This window comes from Somniosus microcephalus, chromosome 5 (assembly GCF_052327205.1).
Source record: "Somniosus microcephalus isolate GS21.2 chromosome 5, FLI_Smic_1.0, whole genome shotgun sequence".
NCBI classification, from domain to species: domain Eukaryota; kingdom Metazoa; phylum Chordata; class Chondrichthyes; order Squaliformes; family Somniosidae; genus Somniosus; species Somniosus microcephalus.
In genome coordinates, this window is record NC_140991.1 from 117,713,531 (window position 1) to 117,735,680 (window position 22,150).

General features: G+C 41.3%; 1 protein-coding gene across 1 annotated transcript in view; it reads right to left on the minus strand.

Moving 5' to 3' along the window:
* Nucleotides 1-22,150, minus strand: part of pkd1l1 (polycystin 1 like 1, transient receptor potential channel interacting) — a 412,439-nt gene that overhangs the window by 275,848 nt on the left and 114,441 nt on the right. The window contains exons 7-11 of the mRNA XM_085989354.1: nt 21,531-21,784; nt 18,744-18,826; nt 16,476-16,631; nt 12,703-12,820; nt 3,404-3,960 (exon numbers count right to left, since the gene is read on the minus strand). Of these exons, the coding sequence (XP_085845480.1) occupies nt 3,404-3,960; nt 12,703-12,820; nt 16,476-16,631; nt 18,744-18,826; nt 21,531-21,784 (1,168 nt within the window). The remainder of the gene's footprint in view (nt 1-3,403; nt 3,961-12,702; nt 12,821-16,475; nt 16,632-18,743; nt 18,827-21,530; nt 21,785-22,150) is intronic.

The following is a 22,150-nucleotide window of genomic DNA, read 5'->3' on the forward strand; positions in this document are numbered from 1 at the left end:
TTTAAAGGACGGGGCTTGTTGTGGATAGGGCATTGTTTGCTCATATCCTCAGGTTTCTTCTGAATTTTTGTGTGCTCAGTTGAGGACACTTGCATTTTGTGGACAGATATTGGTGTCTTTCCATGTCTGTCGAACTTGTCTTTTCTGGCAAGTGCTGGGTGGGCGGAGAAGAAGTTGAAGCTGGGGTCGTTCCTGGCTTTGGCTTCTTTACGGATGAATTTAACGAACGCAGAGAATGGTGGGAACGCCACGTTGTGCTTTAGCTTGAACTTTGATCCAAACGTTATCCACTTCTCCTGCAGGTTAAATGGAAGCTTCTCAATGATGGGACTTACCCCTCTGGAAGTGTCTAAGTACGATAGACCGGGTAGGTAGCCATCCTGCTTTGCGGCTTCGAGTTCCGACAACAGATCTCCAAGGTCGCGGAGCTTCTGGGGTTCCTTACTCGTCAACCTCGGAAAGTTCTCCAACCTGTCAGAGAGCCCTTTCAATGGCTTCGGGCGAGCCGTAGCTTTCTTCCAGCCTCGCCCAAGCCTTCTTCAACCCCTCTGGCAGCTGTCCCACATTGGCCGCTTTTATCCTGCAGGCCTGTCCGGCGGACTCTGGGCCGAGCCATTTGATAAGGAGGCCGAGCTCTTCTCCTGCCGACAGGTCTAAGCCCGATATGGCATCGTGGAAGCAGGGCTTCCAAGCCCAATAATTCTCCGGCCTATCATCAAACTTGATTAACCCCGAAGTCACCAGCTGGGTGCGTGCAAAATATTTGGCGAGGTCGTAGGTGCTGGGACCTGTGCTAGGGTTGCCTTGGCTGGGGGCTCTGTTGGGGGTCTCAAGGTACCGAGAGGGCATTTGCCTCTGACTTTCTCTATTCGGCGTCCTATTCCTTTGCACCGTGTCTTCCGTTCTGCTGGGGGAGACTCTGCGGCTTGAGGCACGCCGTCTGCTTTGACCTTGGTTGGCAACTTGTGGCATGTTATACGAAGTGCTTGTGTCTGTAGAGATGTGCGGGCCTCCATCCATTTCTCCTGTAAACTGTATGTCGGCATGGTCGCTCACGTAATCTATGGTGCGCTGTCGTGGACTCTGCCACGGAACGGGAATTAAAGGTTTGTAAGCTGTCTCGGGAACAGCTCCCTCCAAAATTGCCTCGAATACTTGTGTCTCGGCTAATGCAGCATCTATCTCTTTTTGTTGCTGCAGAGCGTCTAATGTGGCTTGGAGACAGGCCTGTTCAGCTTGTCGTTCAACCTGGTGACTGGCCAGGTCAGCTTGGCGTCGGGCCTGTTTGGCTTGGGATCGGGCCTGTTCGGCTTGTGATTCAGCTTGGAGACGGGCCTGTTCAGCTTGTCATTCAACCTGGTGACTGGCCAGGTCAGCTTGGTGTCGGGCCTGTTCGGCTTGGGATCGGGCCTGTTCGGCTTGTGATTCAGCTTGGAGACGGGCCTGTCTTACTTTTATTTCTATTTCACTGTCCGCATGCGCAGCTCTGGCTTGAGCTGCTACTAGCTTAGCCCGCGCTTTGGCGATGGCTATGCTTACTCTAGAACCACCCGATGACCGTGAACCAACTTGCGATCTGTAGTAACCGGAGCTTATAGACCGATTGTCACGTTCTACAGTTTCGTCTGCCTGTTTAAGGTCTTCTACTTGCTGCAAAGCATTTTTGTTATTATCTTCTGACATGTTGATGTGAGGTAGATGTGCTCTACGAGGTTAAGGCTTACTCTGGGTTCCTCCTGCTCCGCTCTTCACAGCTAGCCGTATTGCTATCTTTTCACTGTACTGGCCACGCTAGACGTGCTCCTATCTAGTTATCCAGCAAGTTAAACACTTATTCAAAAATAATTCTTCATGAAGCCGTTTGCTGTTTTGAAGCTTTACTTGAACAAATTTGTGAAACTGTAAACAAAGATAAAGTATGTTTTGTACATAACTGAGTACTATACATTCGATATTACATAAGATATAAACATATTTACAACAGTAGAATAGATTAATTGTATAACTAACTAACATTTGGACTCACTTCTGTAACTATCAAATATTAACCTTTTATAAACATATTATTGTCAAAATACTACTCTGACAACGTTGCTATTATGCTAAGGAACAAAGATACTCACAGATATTGCGCTTGGCCTAACATATGAAATCAGATTACATTGGATTGTGAAACCCTTATGGAATCCTCCATTACTGCCAGGTTCTTCCTGGAATTCTACTTCCTGTGTTACACAGGAAGAAAGGTACGAAGGTCAAATGACCTCTCACAGGAAGAAAGGAACAAAGGTCAAATGACCTCACACAGGAAGAAAGGAACAAAGGTCAAATGACCTCTGCTTCATACAAACACACTGCTAACACAATAACCACCACCAGAGGGTGCTACTGCATGTAAAAATGTCCATCGGTCCAGAACACTAAGAGAGCTCAAAAGTAATAAATCCTCGGGAATATATGACATTTATCCCAGAATGCTGAAGGGGACGACGGAGGAGATTTGTGAGGCACTGATAATCATCTGGACACTGGGGACCTACCAGTAATTGGAAACAGGAAAACATGGTAAGCATATTCAAAATGGCTGACAAATCAGACATAAACAACTACAGACACAACAATCTGAATCCAATCCTGTCTAGAACAATGGAATTGGTTAACAGTTATAAACTTAAAGATTACAACAATAGCTTAGTTAAGAGCAATCAACGTAGATTCAGAAAGGGAAGATCCCACCTGATCAACCTCCGTGACTTCTTTGAGGAAGTGACATCCCAGAACACAAACAACTCACTCTGTAAAAAAATGTTTCCTCATGTCGCCTCTGGTTCTTCTGCTAATCACCTTAAATCTGTGTCCTCTGGTTACTAACCATTCTGCTACTGGAAACAGTTTATCTTTATTTACTCTATCAAAACCCTTCATGATTGTATCTGAGACTGCGAACTCCCTGTATGGGGAATCACTGACATGAACCACACACCATCACTTGTGCTATTCTTCACAGAATCATGTTTCTGATACTATATATGTGTTACTTGTTTTGTAAATTTGAGATCAGGATAATTTTCTGTAAAGAAGTACAATAGACAAAAGCATATGGGAATAGACAGCAGGCTATAGCTTTCCTCAAACTATATTGTGGAATAGAGGAACAATATCACAATTTAAGAATTTTACAAATGTAAGTCTCATTATTCCAGCATTTTGAAGAAAATGTTAAGATTTCAAACCTATAAAGAGTACTCTGGATTAGAATACTAGACTGGAAGGCCAATTGCAAATATCAAACTACTGTTGTCTTTATACAGGTTATACTCGTCCCAGATAATTAAGTATACTTACACAGAGACACAAACACAAATGCATGTACTTCACAATATATAAAACAGTGCATACTTACTCCTGAGTAAGAATAAAAGGGTTGGAGTGTGGTACTGAAATGATCCACTGAAAGGTAACCTCTGTGCCAGTTTGTACCAATGCTGTTGCATTAATGTAGTCTTTAAACTTGATCACTCTTGGTGAATTCAGAATCAATTGAAGACCAGTAATGGGCTCCTCAACAACAGCAATGGCTGTTGATGCAACAGTACTTACATTATTGGAAATTGTAGCATTCAAATGGTATTGACCAACAGCAGCGTATGTATGATGAAAAACAAAATTCGAGCAATGAAACAGAGCGTCCAAGCAGCTGGTTTGGGAATTAAGATGTTGTGATTCAAAAAGGTCATTTGTTCCATCTCCGTAATCTATTGCAATGATATAGTCTTGTTTGGGTTTTATTTTAAGCACAATGTTACTGGCCTTGTTCAGAGCTACTCGAGCCACAGTAATAGTAATATTCATGACAGGATACTGAGCAACTGTGGTCATGCTGGCTCTGGCACGACTCACTTCATTCTGTGCCACAACCTCAACACTTATTAAACGAGTTGAGTTTATCGCCATAATCAACTGAAAGAAAAGAGTTAAGATGTTGGTTAAGGTTTTAAATTATACTTTGTAATTGTGGACCGTGGATTCAAAAGGTTTAATAAAGACATACTGAAAAAAAGAACAAAACTCATTGCTTATTTATCATATGATATAGTTCCAACAAGCAGTGCAATCCAAAATAATGAGCTGTCAAGTGCAAGGATGTGCAAGTTAAAGAAAAAATAGTGCTGTCGGGAAAGCACTTCCAATTAGAGCATTTGCCGGTTAGCAATTAACCCAAATAATTTTTTCATTTCCCGGTTGATAGGAGAAATCTGGTTTTTGATCACTTCCCTACAATCTTATGAAGACCTGACATTTTGACTTTGAAAGTCACTGAAGAGCTGATCAAGTGATGTCATCTACAAAGTCTTACACTGATTAAAAGGGATCAAACTTTTTGATTCCTGGATAGTGATCCAGAGCCATCGGTAGTTTTTAAATTTGTTATACTACCAAAATAACCACTGAGTAGTTAGCCATATTGAACACTGTGGGGAGTTCATCAAAAACATATTTATTTAACCAGTTACAAAAGAGAATTTAAACTGAGTAGATCAACAAATGGGGAATCCTTACATTGAAAGTGATCCTCCTTCATTTCTCCTTGTGAACTGGTGATGGATTGAACTAATTTCACCATAAAATTTCAATTCCTAACATTTTGAATGTTTGTGATCTAACATTTATTTCAAATGCTTTAAAAATACACATTTGATAATGGCCCAGAAATTCGGGTCTCCACGGGTGAGTACGCGCTGGGTACTCACCCGTAGGCCGAATGGAAGTGCCGGTTTTCTGCATGCACTGCGCATGCGCGGGAAACCGGCACTTCCGATCCTCTGAACGAAGGGGTTCAGAGGTCGAACGCGCACGCAGGGGAGGCTGCGCGTGCGCTTTGAACTTAGTTTTTTTTTTTTTTACAGGTTTTCCCGGGAGGGTAAGCCTGCAGGATTTACACATTTAAAAAGCAGGCGTAAGGCCTGCTTTTTGCAAGGTAAGTGGTCAATTAATTAAAATTAAAACATTTTTTCCACAGGTTTATTATTTTTAAATACTTTAAAGCAAGGTAAGTTTATTTTTAGCCCCGTTAGAATCTAAAATAATTTTTTTCAAAAATGTAAATTATTGTTTAAAATAGTTATTTCATGTAATTTATAGTTTATTTAAAAAGTGTGATTTAAAAAAAAAATTATTTGAAGGTTTACTGCTATTTTGGGGCCCGTAGTATTTATAAGTTTCGACAGGTCTTCCTGTCAATCTTATGAATGGGCTTTTCCCTCCTCCGATTGGCTGCCCATGGCTCACGTGATCCATCAGGGCACTAACTACGCCCCTGGGACATGCAAGCACAGCGCGCCGGCAGCTGGGCCAGGCCCCGGAGCGGAATTCCACAGGGCCCTACAGCTCAACTGCCGGCGCGCAAGGTAAGTGCACGTCGGGGGCTTGCACCCGCAGGAAGCCCCCGACCTGAATTTCTGGGCCAATGTTTTTACCTATTTGCACTGAAAGAAGCTTTAAATCCCAAAGTAAAATTAAACAAATTAAAATGGCAATTAGTAAATTTGATTGAAAATTAAATCTTTATTTCCCAACAAATCTATAGAATTAATAGTCTCGCATTTAACTTGTTATACTCAAAGTATCGCTCTGCATCAAGCTTACAAAATGACTGTCACACGTGCAAATGTCACAAATCTTGATTTGGTGTTCACAACCAAAAATGTTTTTTGTGTAAAATAAAACAAATCACAACAAGCCTCTGTTAGTTGCCTACAATATAACTAAGTGAACAGATGAAGAGAACTCTGAGATAATTACTATTCATATTTAATAATTCATTAGAAAAAGGTATGTGCCAGAGGACTGGCGAATAGCTAACGTAATACCGACATTTAAGAAGGGGGATAGTACATGTCCAGGGAATTATAGACCAGTCAGCTTAACATCGGTGGTAGGAAAAATAATGGAATCCCTACTAAAGAAGAAAATAGAAGAAATGACAACAGAGAAGGTCATAGACTTAGGTAGCAGTGGGGGAATTAAAAAACAGAATGTGTCAGGAAGGGACAGAAGGTATGAAGTAAAAAGTAAAGTAATAAAAAGGGAAAAAACAGGAACTAAGTGTTACAAAACATATTTGAAAGTTCTTTATCTGAATGCACGTAGCATTCGTAACAAAATGAATGAGTTAACGGCACAAATAATGACATATGGGTATGATCTTGTGGCCATTACAGAAACATGGCTGCAGGGTGACCATGACTGGGAATTAAACATACCAGGTTATTTAACAATCAGGAAGGACAGGCAGGAAGGGAGAGGAGGTGGGGTGGCTATGTTAATAAAGGAAGGAATCACTATAATACAGAGAAATGATATTGGGTCAAAGGAGCAGGATAGTGAAACAGTTTGGGTGGAGGTAAGGAATAATAAGGGGAAAAAAACACTAGTGGGGGTAGTCTATAGGCCTCCGAACAGTTGCAACTCTGTTGGACGGAGTATTAATCAGGAAATAGTTGAGGCTTGTAATAAGGGAACAGCTATAATTATGGGGGATTTTAATTATCATATTAACTGGACAAATCAAATTGGGCAGAGCAGCCTTGAGGAAGAGTTCATTGAGTGTATTAGGGATGGGTTTCTTGAGCAGTATGTAACTGAACCGACCAGGGGGCAAGCAACCTTAGATCTGGTCCTGTGTAATGAGACGGGATTAATTAAAAATGTCCTAGTAAAGGATCCCCTTGGAATGAGTGACCATAACATGGTTGAATTCCATATTCAATTAGAGGGTGAGAAGGTTGGATCTCAAACAAGCGTGCTGAGCTTGAATAAAGGAGACTATGTAGGTATGAGAGCGGAATTAATTAGAGTGGACTGGGAAAATAGATTAAAGGGTAAGACGGTACATGACCAGTGGTGTACATTTAAGGAGTTATTTTACAACTTCCAAAAAAAATATATTCCACTGAGGAAAAAAGGGTGTAAAAGAAAAGATAGCCATCCGTGGCTAAGTAAAGTAATTAAGGATAGTATCCGACTAAAAACAAGGGCATATAAGGTAGCCAAATCTAGTGGGAGGATGGAAGATTGGGAAGTCTTTAAAAGACAGCAAAAAATAACAAAAAGATTGATTAAGAAAGGGAAGATAGATTATGAAAGTAAATTAGCAAAAAATATAAAAACAGACAGTAAAAGTTTCTATAGTTATGTAAAAAGAAAAAGGGTGGCTAAAGTAAATGTTGGTCCCTTAGAGGATGAGACCGGGAAATTAATGGTGGGAAACATGGAGATGGCAAAAACACTGAACAATTATTTTGTATCAGTCTTTACAGTAGAGGACACTAAGAATATCCCAACACTGGACAAACAGGGGGCTCTAGGGGGGGAGGAACTAAATACAATTAAAATCACTAAGGAAGTGGTACTTGGTAAAATAATGGGACTCAAGGCGGATAAATCCCCTGGACCTGATGGCTTGCATCCTAGGGTCTTGAGGGAAGTAGCGGTAGGGATTGTGGATGCATTGGTAATAATTTTCCAAAACTCACTGGACTCAGCAAAGGTCCCGGCAGATTGGAAAACTGCTAATGTAACACCCTTATTTAAAAAGGGTAGTAGGCAGAAGGCTGGAAACTATAGACCTGTTAGCCTAACATCTGTGGTTGGTAAAATGTTAGAGTCCATTATTAAGGAGACAGTAACGGGACATTTGGATAAACATAATTTAATAGGGCAAACTCAGCATGGTTTCATGAAGGGGAAGTCATGTTTAACAAATTTGCTTGAGTTTTTTGAGGAAGTAACATACAGGGTGGATAAAGGGGAACCAGTGGACGTAGTGTATTTAGACTTCCAAAAGGCATTTGACAAGGTGCCACACAAAAGATTATTGCTCAAGATAAAAAATCACGGGATTGGGGGTAATATTCTGGCGTGGGTGGAGGATTGGCTCTCTAACAGAAAGCAGAGAGTTGGGATAAATGGTTCGTTCTCAGATTGGCAACCAGTAACTAGTGGTGTTCCGCAGGGCTCAGTGCTGGGTCCCCAACTCTTTACAATCTATATTAATGATTTGGAGGAGGGGACCGAGTGTAACATATCAAAGTTTGCAGATGATACAAAGATGGGACGGAAAGTAGTGAGTGAGGAGGACATAAAAAACCTGCAAAGGGACATAGACAGGCTAAGTAAGTGGGCAGAGATTTGGCAGATGGAATACAATACTGGAAAGTGTGAGGTTATGCACCTTGGCAGGAAAAATCATAGAGCAAGTTATTATCTTAATGGCAAGAAACTGGAAAGTACTGTAGTACAAAGGGATCTGGGGGTCCTGGTGCACGAAACTCAAAAAGTTAGTATGCAGGTGCAGCAAGTGATTAAGAAGGCCAATGGAATGTTGGCTTTTATTGCGAGGGGGTTGGAATATAAAAACAGGGAGGTATTGCTGCAGTTGTACAAGGTATTGGTGAGGCCGCACCTGGAATACTGCATACAGTTTTGGTGTCCATACTTAAGAAAAGACATACTTGCTCTCGAGTCAGTACAAAGGAGGTTCACTCGGTTAATCCCGGGGATGAGGGGGTGGTCATATGAGGAGAGGTTGAGTAGATTGGGACTCTACTCATTGGAGTTCAGAAGAATGAGAGGCGATCTTATTGAAACATATAAGATTGTGAAGGGGCTTGATCGGGTGGATGCGGTGAGGATGTTCCCAATGATGGGTGAAACTAGAACTAGGGGGCATAATCTTAAAATAAGGGGCTGCTCATTCAAAACTGAGATGAGGAGAAACTTCTTCACTCAGAGGGTGGTAGGTTTGTGGAATTTGCTGCCCCAGAAAGCTGTGGAAGCTACATCATTAAATAAATTTAAAACAGAAATAGATAGTTTCCTAGAAGTAAAGGGAATTAAGGGTTACGGGGAGCGGGCAGGAAATTGGACATGAGTCTAGGTTCGGAATGGTCATGGCCCTGTGGGTAGTGGAGTGGGCCCAGGGGCCGTGTAGCCTTGTTCTGCTCCTACTGTGTTCTAATTCTGTTAGATTTCAGGAGATGGTTTTATTCCTGTTCCTGGCTGGGGTGGAGATCGCCTTTACAGAAGGTAAGTACTGTAGAAAATATAGGGACAGAGTGATCTCCTGGAAGAATTTCGATCGCCTAGATGGGTCGGAGAGGAATTTCCCAGATTTTTTTCTCCCAAATTGGCCATTGGGTCTTTATCTGGTTTTTCGCCTCTCCCGGGAGATCACATGGGTTCGGGTGGATGCAGAGTGATAGAAGATTTGAGGTTAGGATCAGATCAGCCATGATCTTATTGAATGGTGGAGCAGGCTCGAGGGGCCGATTGGCCTACTCCTGCTCCTATTTCTTATGTTCTTATGTTCTAACATCTAAAGCCAAAAATATAATAATAGTCAACATGGATTTCAAAAGGGAAAGTCTTGCTTGACCAACCTTATTGAATTTTTTGAAGAGCTAACAGAGAGAGTAGACAATGGTAATGCAGTAGATATAATTTATCTGGATTTTCAAAAGGCCTTCGATAAAGTACCCCATAATAGACTAATGAATAAGGTCAGAGAATGCGGAGTCAGGGGACAAGTAGCAGAATGGATAGCTAGCTGGCTTCAAGACAGAAAACAGAGAGTAGGGGTAAAGGGTAGCTATTCACAGTGGCAGAAGGTGGGTAGTGGTGTTCCACAAGGATCAGTGCTGGGACCACTGTTGTTCACAATTTGCATTAATGATTTAGACTTAGGAATCAAAAACACAATTTCTAAATTTGCGGACGACACCAAATTGGGAGGGGGGTAGTCAATACTGAGGAGGACTGCAACAAGTTACAGGAGGACATTAATAAACTTGCAGAATGGGCATATAATTGGCAAATGAAATTCAACACAGATAAATGTGAGGTATTACATTTTGGTAGGAAGAATAGGGAGGTCATTTATCACTTGGAGGGTACGAGTCTAGGTGGGGTAGAGGAACAAAGGGATCTAAGAGTACAAATACACAAACCGCTAAAAGTTGCGACACAGGTTAGCAAGGCCATAAAAAAAGGCAAACCAAGTACTAGGGTTAATTTCTATAGGGATAGAATTGAAAAGTAGGGAGGTTATGCTAAACCTGTATCGAACCTTGGTTAGACCACACTTATACTGTGTGCAGTTCTGATCACCATTTTATAAAAGGGATATAGAGGCACTGGAGAGGGTGCAGAGAAGATTTACAAGGATGATACCAGAAATGCGAAGGTATACATATCAGGAAAGGATGAACAGGCTGGGTCTCTTTTCTCTTGAAAAAAGGCTGAGGGGTGACCTAATATAGGTCTTTAAAATTATGAAAATTTTTGATAGAGTGGATACAGAGGGAATGTTTCCACTTGGGGGGAAGAGCATAACTAGAGGCCATCAATATAAGATAGTCACCAAGAAATCCAATAGGGAATTCAGAAGAAACTTCTTTACCCAGAGAGTGGTGAGAATGTGGAAATCGCTACCACAGGGAGTGGTTGAAGCAAATAGTATAGATGCTTTTAAGGGGAGGCTAGACAAGCATATGAGGGAGAAGGGAACAGAGGGTTATGCTGATAGAGTTAGATGAGGAAAGATGGGAGGAGGCTCATGTGGAGCATAAACTCCAGCATGGACTGGTTGGGCCGAATGGCCTGTTTCTGTGCCATATATCCTATGTAATATAATCCTATGTAATAATGCTGATGGGCCTTTCTTCCATTGTTATCAAACATTTTCTTCCCAAGCTTAAAAGGAAACAGTACTAAAAATAAAAATCACACCTTGTTAAGGGCTGATCTGCATAGAAACACAGGCCCGTAACTTGTGGTCTTGATGTCGGCGAAATGTCAGCCTTCGCCATCATTTCACCTTTGAAACTGACCGCAACTTCAGGATTTAGCGTATGTGAAGCCTAACGCAGAAATCCTGAAGTTGTATTCTGTCAGTCACTGCTCCTCCACAGGCTGCACTGTGGACCCCACCCTCACCAAACCCCACCACCACCCACTCCGCCACCACCGGCCCTAGAACTGGCAATCAGTGAAATCACTGATCTGATGAAAACTTCCCCTTTCCGAACAAATATCGCCATTAGAAACCCGCTAAAAAGCTAGACCCATTCAAATGAGGTGTAACTGGGTTTTTAATGGTGAGCTGAGTAATAACTATTGATAAACAACTGTTCTGGCCCTGAAAAACTAATTTTATATTGGTGGAATGTCAAATTTTTCCATTAAGTTAAAAATGATTAGATTTTAAATTAATTGAAATGTTTTTTGTATAAGTTTGTTCATGATATTTCAGCTTCTACCTTAACCCAGTGTATGTCCCAATCTTTATTATGATCTGTGTAAATTTTTTTTAAAGTGATTGATTATTAGTGTTTTCTATTTCCTGGTTTGCAGTGTATGAGAATTCTGCAATGTGACTGGCTGCTTCGACAGCTTGGTGATGTCACAGCAGCTGTGGGATTCCCACTAAACTACGCTGATTTCAACTGCACGTCAGAAAAGCCGAACTGCTCGCCACAGAGATCGCGAGATCTTTGTGGGAAGCTTACTTCGGGGCCAGCGGCAATCGCCTTTGCTTCACCGCTGACTGCAAATTACGGGACACAGAATTCCTGAACAAGTAATGCTGAGGGTAGGCAAGATGTTAAATTTGAACACTGCACTAACTGATTTAGGTTGACGTGAGGGACGGTAGTCATAATCTCTTTGTTAGTTGCTCCCATCAGCATTGACCAAACCTGACCTAACACCTCACTATGATTCAACAACCATGACCCAATTCCTGCTGTTAACCCAACCCTGACCCAACTCCCAATATCATCCCAACCCTGACTCAAATGCCAATGACAGGCTTCATCCAGAATCGACTGCTAGTGTCAGTCCAGTCTAACATCTTGTGGCATCCCTAATCTGACCTGTATGATACCAGGGATAAGGGACTTCAGTTATGTGGAGAGATTGGAGAAGCAGAGAACAATAAGGGGAGACTTAATAAAGGTATTCAAAATTATGAAGGGTTTTGATAGAGCAAGTAGGAAGAAACTGTTTCCTCTGGCAAGTGGGTCAGTAACCAAAGGTCATAGATTTAAAATAATTGGCGAAAGAATTGGAGGGGAATTGAGGAGAAATTATTTCACACAGAGGGCTGTTATGATCTGGAACGTATTACCTGAAAGAGTGGTGAAATCAGATTCCATAGTAACCTACAAAAAGCAATTGGACATGTATTTGAAGAGAACTAATTTGCAGAGTTATGGGGAAAAGACTGGGGTGTGGGACTAAATTAGACAGCTCTTTCAAAGAGCCGGCACAGGCACGATAGGCCAAATGACCCCCTTCTGTGCTGCAAGATTCTATGATTCTATTCTCAGTCTCAGTGGCAACTAATAGGTTGAAATGAACGAAGTTAAAGCTAAAACGGGTGGCCAAAACAGGAAATGAAGCGTTGCCTTTTTTTAAGGTATGAATGAAAAAACATATTAATTCTAGTGTGGGATATTTTGCTGATGGTCACCTCCCAATTTTCTGTACCTCATTGTGAAGGGTAACCTTGTCCACTTGATATCTGCCTGCATGGTTAGGTCAGGAACTCAGTGAACAGGGATCAATCTTACCTCACATTGGTCCTTCAAAGCACTGTTCCAGCATACCACCAGTACAGTTTGCACTTACGTTATATCATACCTGGTTTGGACCTATGATAGTACGGTTCATTATGCCATCCGAGTACAGCCACAGAAAGATATAGTTTGATCCACTCGCAAGCTTTGCATTCCATTTTGCAACAGAAGGTTGAAGTGGACTATAGGAAAAAATGGCAATAAATTTAAACCAGATAGATCAAAACTACAAACAGAAGCTATGTAGAAAAGCAATACTGACAAGGATACTGGGAGAACTCTCCGCTCGAATTCAAATAGTACTATGGAATCTTTTATGTCCACTTCAACAAGCAGACGACACCTCTGACAATACAGCACTCTCTCAGTGCTAAATGTCAGCCTAGATTATAGGCTCAAATCTTAGGTTGGGGTTGACACTGCAGTCAGGGAGTGGTGGAGACAGAGATGCACTTCCTCACAGCTTGTGGAAAATATCAGGGCATCAGGGAGAATTTCTACCAAAAATTCTCACAAATATGCCCTGAATTCAGAAATTTGAATGACGACCAAAAACTCCCATACCTACTAGGGGAACAGAGAAACTGTGTAACCTTAGCGGCACACTATGTTACAGCTTGCCATAAACAGAGGGATAACCAGTAAACCTAAGAAGAGTATATACAAATTATACGAATGTATATTTATACACTCAGGGATATATCTGTTTATACATTGTATGAATAGATCTGCGTTTATGTGTTCAACCATAAATGTTTTTCGATGCTTTGGCAACATAAGATGTACCTTATCATGCCAATAAAGCGATTTGAATTGAATTGAATTGAATTGAACTAATGGTCTTGACAGAGGGGAAAGTGCGAACAAGCTGATACCAAGTACGGATATAAAACATGTAAAAACACTCCCACCATTACGGAACAGGCCTACAACTGGCAAACAGGCAGAGTTTTTTTTCCGGTTGGCTATATCTGTTCTCTTACTTCCTACTTTATGTTGGCAGTCTATATTCCAGTTTCTAAATCCCCCAAACTACTTTCTGAATCACATTTCTTCATGGTGGAAATAGTTTTAGTGGGGTGTTCTGTGCAAACACTTATTTGCTTTATTTACTTGGAATATGCAAAGGCAGTAATCCTAATATGAACTCAGCTAACCAGGTAGATTTAAAAAGCAAACCGCAACAGATCTAAAATCACACAAATTAGATTTGGTAATTACTTTTTATTGTGTGCTAACACTTCATAGAAAGTACTCATACACAACCTATAAGATTTCAGGGGTGAGCACTGCTACTGATACTGGAGTAAAGTAACTCTTTTTAACCTTGAAAATAAATGTGACTAAACTGTCTAATTGACTGTTTCTACAAAATGTGGGAGTAAATTCTGACGGTGTGACAGTCTTTCAGAACAACCAAATTTGCACACTGTAGACTCAAGCACCTATGGGACGAGCTCTTACAGCTATTAGCAGATAACAGATCCTTTGAAGGTATCAGTCACAAATTTCATGAAGTATCAACACAAAACTGATTTTGTACTTCCAGCTCTCATCCTGATCTAGAGAATTTTGTTAAATTTTGCTTCAAATTTCCAGCACTTCCATGCCTTTTTGAAATCCATCTTTGAATCATCCCTTCCTTTCTGGACTTCTCTATCTTTGGGAAAGACTGTTCACTGAGATCTATTTCGAGCCCACTGACTCCTACAGTCACCTGAATTATACTTCTCCCCATCCCATTTCATGCAAGGACTCCATTCCCTTCTCCCAGTGTCTCTGCCGCATCTGCTCTGATGATAGCGCCTTCTACTCCAGAGCTTTCAGAATGTCCTTTTTCCACAGCTGAGGATTCCCCTCCACCATGGTCATTGACTGAGTCCATCCCACTCCTGTGCTTTTGCCCTCACCCCTTGTCCCCCTCTCAGAATCATGATAAGCTTCCCCTTGTCCCACCCTACCAGCCTCCGCCATCCATCTTCTGCCGCCTCCAATGTAATCCCATAACCAAGGACATCTTTCCTTCCCCTCCCACTTAGCATTCCGAAGGGATCGTTCCCTCTATGACACCCTTTTAATCACCCCTACTGCTTGCTCTCCTTCCCTTGGCACCTTCCCATACAAGTGCAGGAGATGCAGCATCTGCCCACACACTTCCTCCCATACCACTGCCCAGGGCCCCAAACATTTGTTCTGTATAAGATAGCGAATTACATGTACTTCCTTCAACCTAGTATATTGTATTCAGAGCTCACAATGTTGTCTCCTCTACAATGAGGAAACCAAACGCAGATTAAGTGACTGGTTTTCTGAGCACCTCCATTCTGCTCACAAGTGCAACCCCGAGCTTCCTGTTGCTTGCCAATCCAAGTCTCTATCCCACTCCCACTCTGACTAGGATAATAGGAGCTGCAGCACAACAGAATCTGACCTGTCCCTGTTCTCAGCACCAGCTCACCTGCATGCTATGCTTGTATTACAAAAACACTCGAAGAACCAGGTTTGCAATGCCAGCTGTAGCTTATAGTACTGTACAAAAAGCTCTGATTACTGGGCTGGTCAGCTGCTACAGCACTTGCTCTATGTTTAAATGACGTTACATACACACTTAATTTAAAACTGCAACAGTGATTTATTTTCCTGGGGTCACGATCTTCTCCAATTCTTGTTCAACACAACTCGGAAATAAATTACTTTGCTTTACTGGAGGGATGAGGATGCATCAGCTAATCAGCTTGTCTCAGCCAAAGACATGGCTACTTCTGTTGGTAAGCATTTATGTTGCATTGAAAGGGCTGGCACATACCACCTCTTTTGAGGTATCTCTGACTAGACTTGTGCTTATTAATTTTGGGGCTGCTGTCATCAACAGTCAAACTTGCTAATGTCAGGAATGAACTAGTCCAACATATTTGTTTTCCAAATGTTTTTGGATACCTTACACGCAGATGTTCTACAAACTTGTTGTTGATTGAAGATGGGTATGCGAACCTTTACCTTGCAAATATTTGTGAAAATAATCAGGGTCGCTGCCTCAAGCATCTGGCAATCCTCTCCCTATCCAAGTTTCAGATACAGCAGGAAGAATGATCAGTCATTTTGGCAGTGAGATTGTTATTTGATGTTTTGTTATGAATTCTGGTTTTCTGAATTAATATGTAAGAACTGCAGTGATTCGACCTCTCTCTCCAGTACCTTATATTACCTTAGCTGCTGTCTCTTATGTGGTGATGAGAAGTATCTATGTCCCAGTGAGTTTGCATTATGCTTCATGTAAGTCATTACCAAGGCACAGGCAAAATGTTTTTGTCACCAGTGTGATTTTTGAATTATAATATATGTAATTGTCAGGACAGATGTAACTTTGCATGGGAGCCACTTAATCACTTGACCAGCAATGTGATGACTTTGGGAAAAATTTGCTCCTAGTTAGGCATTTTCTGGTGTTAAATATCTATGGACTTAGCTGTATCTGAGATGTGCAATTTTGTTTTCAGTTTCCTCTTTATCAGGTTCTTTTCTGAGTTTTCCTTCCTCAATGTCAGATCTGATAATATTGTGAAGATTTCACCCATCAATATTGCTTGAAATCTACAACTGATGTGTTTCCAGCCAACATGTTTACCAGGAGCAGCTTTTTCAACATACATGCAGAATTTAATCCACTATAAACTGAGATTAACTGAAGTACAGAAACACTATATGAAAATAGATGCATTTTGCAGATTTTAATTATCAGAGATAGGGATACATGTTTTAAAAGAGCCAAATACAAAGCCCAAAGAAACATGCATGGTATACGTGAGCTATTTTTAAGTGCTAATTTCCTGAGTTTACCTTGTAGCAAGGCTCAAGTTGTTTGGACCAGTAAGGCACAGATTTCCAATAAGATCCTGAATAACAATGGTTGAGGACAGTGCAGCAGCATTCTTACTGAAGAAGGCATCAACACTATAGATTCCGGCAAATGGATAAGTGTGGTTGATGCTGAAACTATAAAATGTTTTTGTCAGCAACAAGACAAGACAAGCTAAATCAGGAAGTAATAATTAGAGAATGTCAAGCAGCAATTTATCTATAACTTTGCATTCTGGTTAATTACTTCACATGTTATTCTATAAAATCCTTTTAACAACCACATATGAAAAATTATCATTCCCCAAGTAACAGGTATGAAATCTGTTTTTTGCCTCTCCCAGGCTAGCTGGTGATGGGTGGGAAGTATTGAGGGTTGTGTTGCCTAGTTGCAACATGACTAAATGGGACAGACTCGAAGTTTGTATCAATGTCTGTCTTTAATTCACATTCTCCAAATGCCTGCAGCCTTCCTTTTTAAACCTGTGCAAATTGACTATGCTTTAAAACCCAACACATATTTCAAATCCTTTTTGTGGGAAATGTTCAAAAAATCCTGAAACATGGCAAGAGTGAAAGAGAATTTGGTGAGGAAGGCACCAGAGGTCATAGGGTCTTGAAGGAGAGACATGAACTGTGGTAGAAGATGAATTTTTCTAATGTGGGCAATGTACTGGATCACTAAGGCAATAGGCTTTAGTGTATCAGCATCTTCTCCACTGATGCAGCTGCTTTTTTCTTACTAAGGTTGCCTTCTCCAGATTCATGTTCCACCAAATCCCCTCTCCAAATCACTGCAGCAGTGGTCTGGCACTTATGTTTTGTGCATGGAATGTGGTGGAACATTAATATGGTAGCACGACCTTGGTGATAGGGAAAGAGTTGCCATCAGTGAGCAAGATTTCAGTTAGTCTCTAGATGTTGATGTCCTCCCCAGGATGAGTTCATGATGGGAACACTGCTGTTTGTGAAAGAGCAGGAGTTATACTGCATGATGGAAAGTGGGTGGGTAGCCAGAGATTCTGGGGGTGACAATGGTCACACCAAACCCAATTAGAAGAGTGTAGGAAGTGAGGAGAAAGGGATGGGAGGGGTGCCAGGACAAGGGAATAAGGCATTACAAGTGATTGCCAAGGTACAACCATCAGTGTGCCAATTGAAGGACACCCAGGTTGAACCAGAGGGAGGATGTAGGAGGAAAGATAAATAGTCGTGATGATAGAGTTAAGGAATGACGTGGTGCAGTTTGTTAGAAAGGGGCTACAGAGTGTTAGGGCTGGAGATGGCTAGAGAGAGGCTGAAGAGGAGGAGAGAGGCAGAGAAGTTTGGGTCTGTCACAACAGCTTATTTGTGTGCAACAATAGTTACAACATTAACAACAGTAAGAGTTCAGATGGAAGAGTTCTGCTATTGCAAATTTCACCTTGTCCCAGTCAGAACTCAAGGTCTAACCCTGCTCGGAGACATGGGATAACTGACTGGAAGGTCAGCGTTCAGACCGGACTGGAGGAGGGAGGCAGAAGCCATCCGGGACCTGTGAGAGGTCATCATATGGAGTCAGCCAGGCAATGAAATTTGAAGCCAGTTGGCGAGGTCAGAGTTTTGGGCTGCCCGGAACTTGAAAAGTCCAAGAGGTGCTTGCAGGCGAAAGAATCCAGGAGAAGCTTGATCAATATTAGGACAATGATAAATACAGCAGATAAATGTAGTGATGTGAAGGAAAAATATTTTTAGTGACAGCAGATCAAGTGATTCAGAGTTAAGGTGAGCAGCAGGGATGTCAGAATGAATAGAAGCAGTTGCCTGTCCTTTGGCCTAGAATTTGAAGTCTCAGAGGCCATGGGAGAGTGTGAATTGTTAGGTTTGATTTGGAGCAACAGGTGAGAACACGTTAATAGCATTATCATTGTAAATGAGAATCTGAGAAATACAATCGGCCTGAAGTAATCATCTTAAAATTCGTTTTATCAAATTAAATGTATTTTATAATATCCTTGGGTGAAACACCAAAATTGGTTGAAATAAAACCAGTTTTCATTACTTATCTACTAATTGACACCAATGGGATGATAATACTCAGGGAATAACATCCGTGATAGAACAGAAGCTATTATACCGCACACATTTGCAGTCGTTCTTAGGTTATTCTATACATATATGTATTGTTTTCTTGTCAGCATTCTCCGTATTGCTCAACAAGTTTTTCTTCAGTTTCTTATTACAGTAAATGTGAAAAAGTTACATTTGTACCTATTGTAACTGGAAGTAGAAACGTTTGTCATATTTCCATCACCAAAGTGGATTACGACTTCACCCATGTCTGACAAAATGTTCTGTAAAAAGAGAGCCCTAGGTGATTAAAGAAAACTGACATCAACATAATGAAACACGAAGCGCAAAGGGACGACCAGAGGGTGAAAACTGCTGACAGTAGAAAGGAAAATATGAAATTATAAAACAAAAGGTCTCAGAAAATTTATGAACTTGAACACAACAAAAATATCTGTCTATATATCTATTATTAGGGGGAAAAAGGAGAAAAGTGAGTGAGTCATTGCGTGACATTCACAACACCATCTACAGATGCAATACCATTCTAATGTTGCGTCAATTCACTATTTTTAATACTTAAAAAGTGTCGATGGCACATCTCAGGTCAGACAGGGCTACAGGGCGAGGAGAATAATAGCACCAAGCAATGTGAGGAGGAAGGACAGAGAGAGAGGAGGGCAGAGGGTGAGGGTGGAAAGGAAAGCAAAGGAAGGGGAAAGGGGATGAAGGTGGCAAGGGAGAAAGAATGAGAGGCAGAGGGAAGGAGGAGAGGGAGGGAAAGGAGGAGGAGGGGGAAAAGGAGGAGAAGGAGGGGGAAGGAGGAAGAAAGAAAGGGGAGGTGGAGAGGAGTGGGAAGAGGATGCAGCAGGAGAGGTTTCTGATCAAACACACGTTGCAGCTTCTGTTTTGTGTTCTATATAGCAGAGAGAGAAAGACAGAGTCACTTTCTTCATGCTAATAGTTCAACTTAATTGATTTTTGCAAGCAACTAATTATTTCACCTGCTAACATCTATGAGCACACGAGAGAGAGAAGATAACGAGAGAGGCAGGTAAACAATTTCTTTCCTCATTTTTATTTTATTTCTTTTGAAAACAAATAAAGCCTTTTTGAGAAAAACAAATAAGAATGTAATGTAGGAGAGGAAGAAACAGGTTGAGAGTAAAGGGCCCTGATGGGGAGCGAGTGTGGTTGGGGAGATAGCGAAGCAAGGGGGAAGGGAAGGTACAGGGGTTGAGCAAGCAGTTGAAAGGAAAACAGGTAGCGGTAGTGATGGGAACAAGGGGTTGGTCGGAAGGGGAGGGCTACCGGGAAGCTGAAGGAGCAGGAAATGCGATGGTGGCAAGGTTGGGGGTGGGAAGCATGGTTGATTGGGAAAGAGATGGGAAGGGAGCCACCGAGGGCCATATTTTCCCTGCAACCCCACACCAAATGCAGGCTACAGCCATTGGAGGCTCCTCTGCTTGCAATGCTATTCAGCAGCTCCCACTCAAAAGGAAAGAAGAAAAAAAAAGAGAAAGAAACAGAAATAGGAAAGACAGAGTGATGGAAACCAAACAATTACATTTAAAGAATAGTCATTGTTTTGATGTAGGGAAATGTGGTAGCAAATTGCGCACAGCAAGCTCCCACAAACAGTAACGAGATATATGATCAGATAATCTGTTGATATTGGTTGAAGGATAAATGTTGGCCAGGAAACCAGAAGAACTCCCCTGCTCTTCTGCAAATAGTGCCATAGAATTTGAAGGTCCATCCAACCAACTGAACCAACCCAGTTTAACGTCTCATCCAAAAGACAGCACCTCCGACAGTGCAGCACTCCCTCAGTACTGCACTGACATGTCAGCCTAGATTATGTGCTCAAAATCTCTGGAATGGAGCTTGAACCTACATCCTTCTGATTCAGAGGTGAGAGTGCTACTACTGAACCAAGCTGACAGCCGATAATGGAAAATGCAGATGTAAAATGTGTGTTGCAATTACACCTACCTGCCACTGGAGGTGCTGCAACATGTCATAGGCAGTTTCCGTTATAAATGTGGGCATAGGAATTTACAATGGAAATATTTAAAAATAAAGACTGAAAAAATGACTGTAAAATGGGGATTGAATTATGCATGCATGCCCTGGTCCAATTATTCCCTCACCCTCTAACCTCGCTTCACCTGAAGATTACGCATGGTCTTCACTCCCCGTGCACAACTCTACAAGAGATCAGCTAGTTTGGAAGAAAATTACACTTTTAAATGAAGGCAAACAGAGGAGACATCCTGTACATCATCATACATTTGGCACTTACAGCAGCACATTAAGAACAGAGAAAAATGATGCACTGAGAATCAGCTGTACGACTCATCAAGTCTATTCCTCCAACACTTAGTGCTGCCAAGACTCCTGGATTGCCCTGGAGTCTCCAATAATTAAAGATTAATCTGCCAGACACTGCTGTGAACAACCCAGGAGAAAAATAACAGCAGCATTAAAAGAAATGTGGGTTTTTTTTTGCATTTTCTTTGAACACTTTTGTATATCAGTTATAAAAATATTTCAGATGGGGGAAGAAAAATGCTATTTTTGCTGACAGTCAAGAATCATCCAATCGGATAACAAAGAGTCCGTTCTTTTTCCAACTGATATGGGAAGGCGGTGTGCTGTGAGGATGTACATGTTGGCCAACCAAATCACAAGAGCATGAGGGCGGAGCTGCTGGAAGCAGGCGGTCATGTGATGAAACCTCCTGGAATGTCTCCAACCAGAGCTCGCAACCCTATCCACAGAACATGTAAAATTTATCACGTCTTCGATTCTCTGAAAAGACCAGAAGATTCACTATCCTCACTATTTTAAGCTTTGGAGGATTTATCTCCACAGAAGACACCTTCCCATCCCTGCAGCCCTAACAGCACAGGGAAAATAAGAGCCTTCATTTTTAACACCCTTTGATTTAAAACAGAATATTGCTGCAATCATAGAAAATATTACCTTAAATGTATAGGTGATGGCCTGTCCAGCCGCCATGTTGGCCAAATGAGTGAGTCTAGGACCACTACCCAGTTCGGACACATTTAGCACAAGCTCACTCGAAGTCTCTGATGCTAGATTAGAAACAGACAAAGCAACCCGCTGAAGCCCAACATTTCTACATCTGTATATTATAACAGGACTACCAGTTGTCAGTGTATGGTTGTCAGACAGGGTCCATTTGTATATGTATGCTCTGTTTTTCCATAGGTATTCTGAAAATGAATATAGAAAATGAACTGTCACAACATGTGTTCAAATGACAAAGTCAAAACCTATTTCACCAACCTAGTTCTGGACGCAAATTGCGTATATATTTTTTTGTTTTGCATTTATTCTAGCAATTTCTACAAGAAGGACTCTATGAGAAGATGACCTGATTTATGCTCAGGCTAAATTTTCAGTTGGACACAGGAGATTAAAACCTATTTAATTAAACCCAATGTAGGAGAAGGCCAATTTGAATTTGGGCTCTATCTACTGTTTTAAAAGCAAATTATATATATTACATTTCAAATAAAATCATTAATAAAAGTAAATCGAAGATAAATCAGAATTAAAATAAGATTTTATTTGCATAA